Source organism: Carya illinoinensis, chromosome 8, assembly GCF_018687715.1.
Source record: "Carya illinoinensis cultivar Pawnee chromosome 8, C.illinoinensisPawnee_v1, whole genome shotgun sequence".
Taxonomy (NCBI): domain Eukaryota; kingdom Viridiplantae; phylum Streptophyta; class Magnoliopsida; order Fagales; family Juglandaceae; genus Carya; species Carya illinoinensis.
The window spans coordinates 10,241,499-10,244,091 of NC_056759.1; the positions used below are offsets into that span (position 1 = coordinate 10,241,499).

The 2,593-nt window shown below is 38.1% G+C and overlaps 1 protein-coding gene across 1 annotated transcript; it reads right to left on the minus strand.

The window, feature by feature from the left end:
- Positions 1 to 1,339: 1,339 nt before the first annotated feature.
- Positions 1,340 to 1,990, minus strand: LOC122274386 (uncharacterized mitochondrial protein AtMg00310-like). Its single transcript, XM_043083428.1, has one exon. It carries the CDS (start codon positions 1,988 to 1,990, stop codon positions 1,340 to 1,342), a length of 651 nt encoding a protein of 216 aa, XP_042939362.1.
- Between the last annotated feature and the right edge of the window lie 603 nt (positions 1,991 to 2,593).

Consider the following 2,593-nt stretch of genomic DNA (forward strand, 5'->3'; position numbering starts at 1 on the left):
TTATTTAAGCTGCATATTAGAAAAGGGAAAAAAGAAAAAAGAAAAAAAAAAGTGGTAGCGTGGAGGTGTAAAATAAAAAGTTTACGTATATTTACAAAGACAAATAGAAATCACAATGAGATGAAATTAAAAGGTTAAAAAGAAATACATATATCTTCTTCTTCTTCTTCTTCTTTTTTGCAATAACATAATCATCTTCACTGCAATAACAGCAACATAAAGAGTTACAACTTGGCATCATGTCAAACAATTTGGAAACATACTCGGGAACTGAATCCCACCAAACTGTCAAACTCCCTACAAACCATGCATATTTTGCCATTGCATCAGCTGCAGCATTAGAGACTCTGTTGGCATGTTGAATCCGAACTTTTGGCATCTGTTTAAGCAAATCTTGGATTGAGAAAATCATATTACCTAGTGGAGACATGGAATCCCCTTCTACTAGTATAACATGAACACTTAGTAAAGAATCAGATTCCACAATTAGATCACCAATAGCCATCGGAATACACAGTTGTAGGCCTTTCAAAATGGGACTTCCATTAGATTTGAAAGCTCTGGTTTTTTGCTGCAAGCTACCATGATAACACAGCCTTTCTCATCTCTTAGAACGACTCAAATTCTTGACCTACTCAACTCATTGAAAATTGCTCCATCTATATTAAGTTTAAGAGCACCTATAAAAGGAGGTTTCCAACCAAGCCTCCCTATCACCTTCTCCTAACTAGCTTTGAACAGCATGCGAGTCCTTCAGCAGAGAGATAGCATAATCTACAGCTTGTTGTGGATGCTCAGTGTGTCCCTCATACATGAACAAATTCCTCCTATGCCAAAAAGACCAAGCCAAGAGAAGAGTTTCGCAAGATCCCCTACATGCCCTTCCTATCTCACCTGCATTACAAGCTGCATAAAATCCATTGGGTTATCATCCAAAGGCAAGTAGTTGAAAGCTTGCTTCCAGTATGATAAGATGGATGAACGATAAACCAGTGCATGAGCTGTATCCTCCCCACTCAACAGATTCTACAAGTATCCTTTGCTAACACCTTCCTCACCAATAAATTCCTCAAAGTAGGTAGCCCTTACTTACAAGCTCTTCAAATGAACACTCGAACTTCGTTAGAAAGAGGCAGCTTCCACATTTGCTTCCAAAAGTACTATTGGGATTGAGAATTTGAGCATTCCCCTTGTTTTCTATGATTCTTCAAAGACAAGAAAAACTTGTAAGCACTCTTCACTAAGTAAACACATGTTTTTCCATGGTGCCAAATTAGCTAATCTTCTCTATTAACAAGTCCAAGTGGCAATCTCAGCACTTCAGCAGCTTCTCGAGGGGTCAAAGGCTTGTTACTAGCTTAGCATCCCACCAGTTAGTGTCTTCATCAATGAGGTGGGCAACTATTTGGTAACTTTGCAGTCTATCCTTATCATGAACCATAGAGAGAAGTCTTTGACTAGGCAGCCAGAGATCTATCCAGATTTTTATAGACTTTCCATTGCCTACATGCCATTTATAGCCTTGTAGTAGAAAACCTTTGGATTCCCAGATTCCTCTCCAGGCATATGAAGGTGCATTTCCCAATTGAGCATTAATCTGAAAATCTGAGTTGGGAAAATACTTTGACTTGTAAACTTTGTACAGAATAGATGATGTCTCATTCATTATTCTCCAAGCCTGTTTAGCCAATAAAGCCACATTGAAACTCTGTTGGTTCTTAAAACCCAAACCACTATAGAACTTGGCTGCACACATCTTAAACCAACTCACCCATCTTGTTTTATTCTCTTCCTTCCTTTGGCCCCACCAAAACTTAGCCATCATATTTTCCAAATCCCTGCATAAACTCTCAAGCAGTTTGAAGCAACTCATCGAGTATGTAGGGATTGATAAAGCCACTACCTTTATCAAAACCTCCTTGCCACCTTGAGATAGTAGCCTTTTCTTCCACCCTTGCAATTTCTTCCAAACTTTGGTCTTAATATCCATAAAAGCCTTGTTTTTTTATCTGCATACCACTGATGGAAGTTCAAGGTACTTTTCAAATGCTAAATCTATTGTACTACCCAAGAGGCCATCATATTCTGCTTCAATTGAGGATTAATATTTGTACTAAACACCATAACAATCTTCACTTTTTGGCATGAGGCTTCTTCATACACCTTGAGGAGTTGATGGATATTTTCATTTGTTTGCATAGAGGCCCTACAAAAGAACAAACTGTCATCTGCAAATAGGAGATGATTGATTCGTGGACTGCCTCTACAAATTTTGATGCCTTCCACTACCTTATTCTGCTCTACTTGTTTTAACAAAGCAACCAGACCCTTAGTGCATAAAAGAAAAAGATAAGGAGATAGATGATCCCCTTGTCTTAATCCTCTTGAAGGCATGATAGGTCCCTTTGGGGTTCCATTTATAAGAACTGAGTAAGAGGCAGAATTCACATAACTCATGACCATCTTCCTCCACTTCTCCTCAAATCTCATTCTTTCCATAATAATATCAAGAAAAACTCATTCCACTCAATCATATGTTTTGCTCATGTCTAATTTTAAAAACATGTACCCTTTCTTTCCATGCCTCTATTGT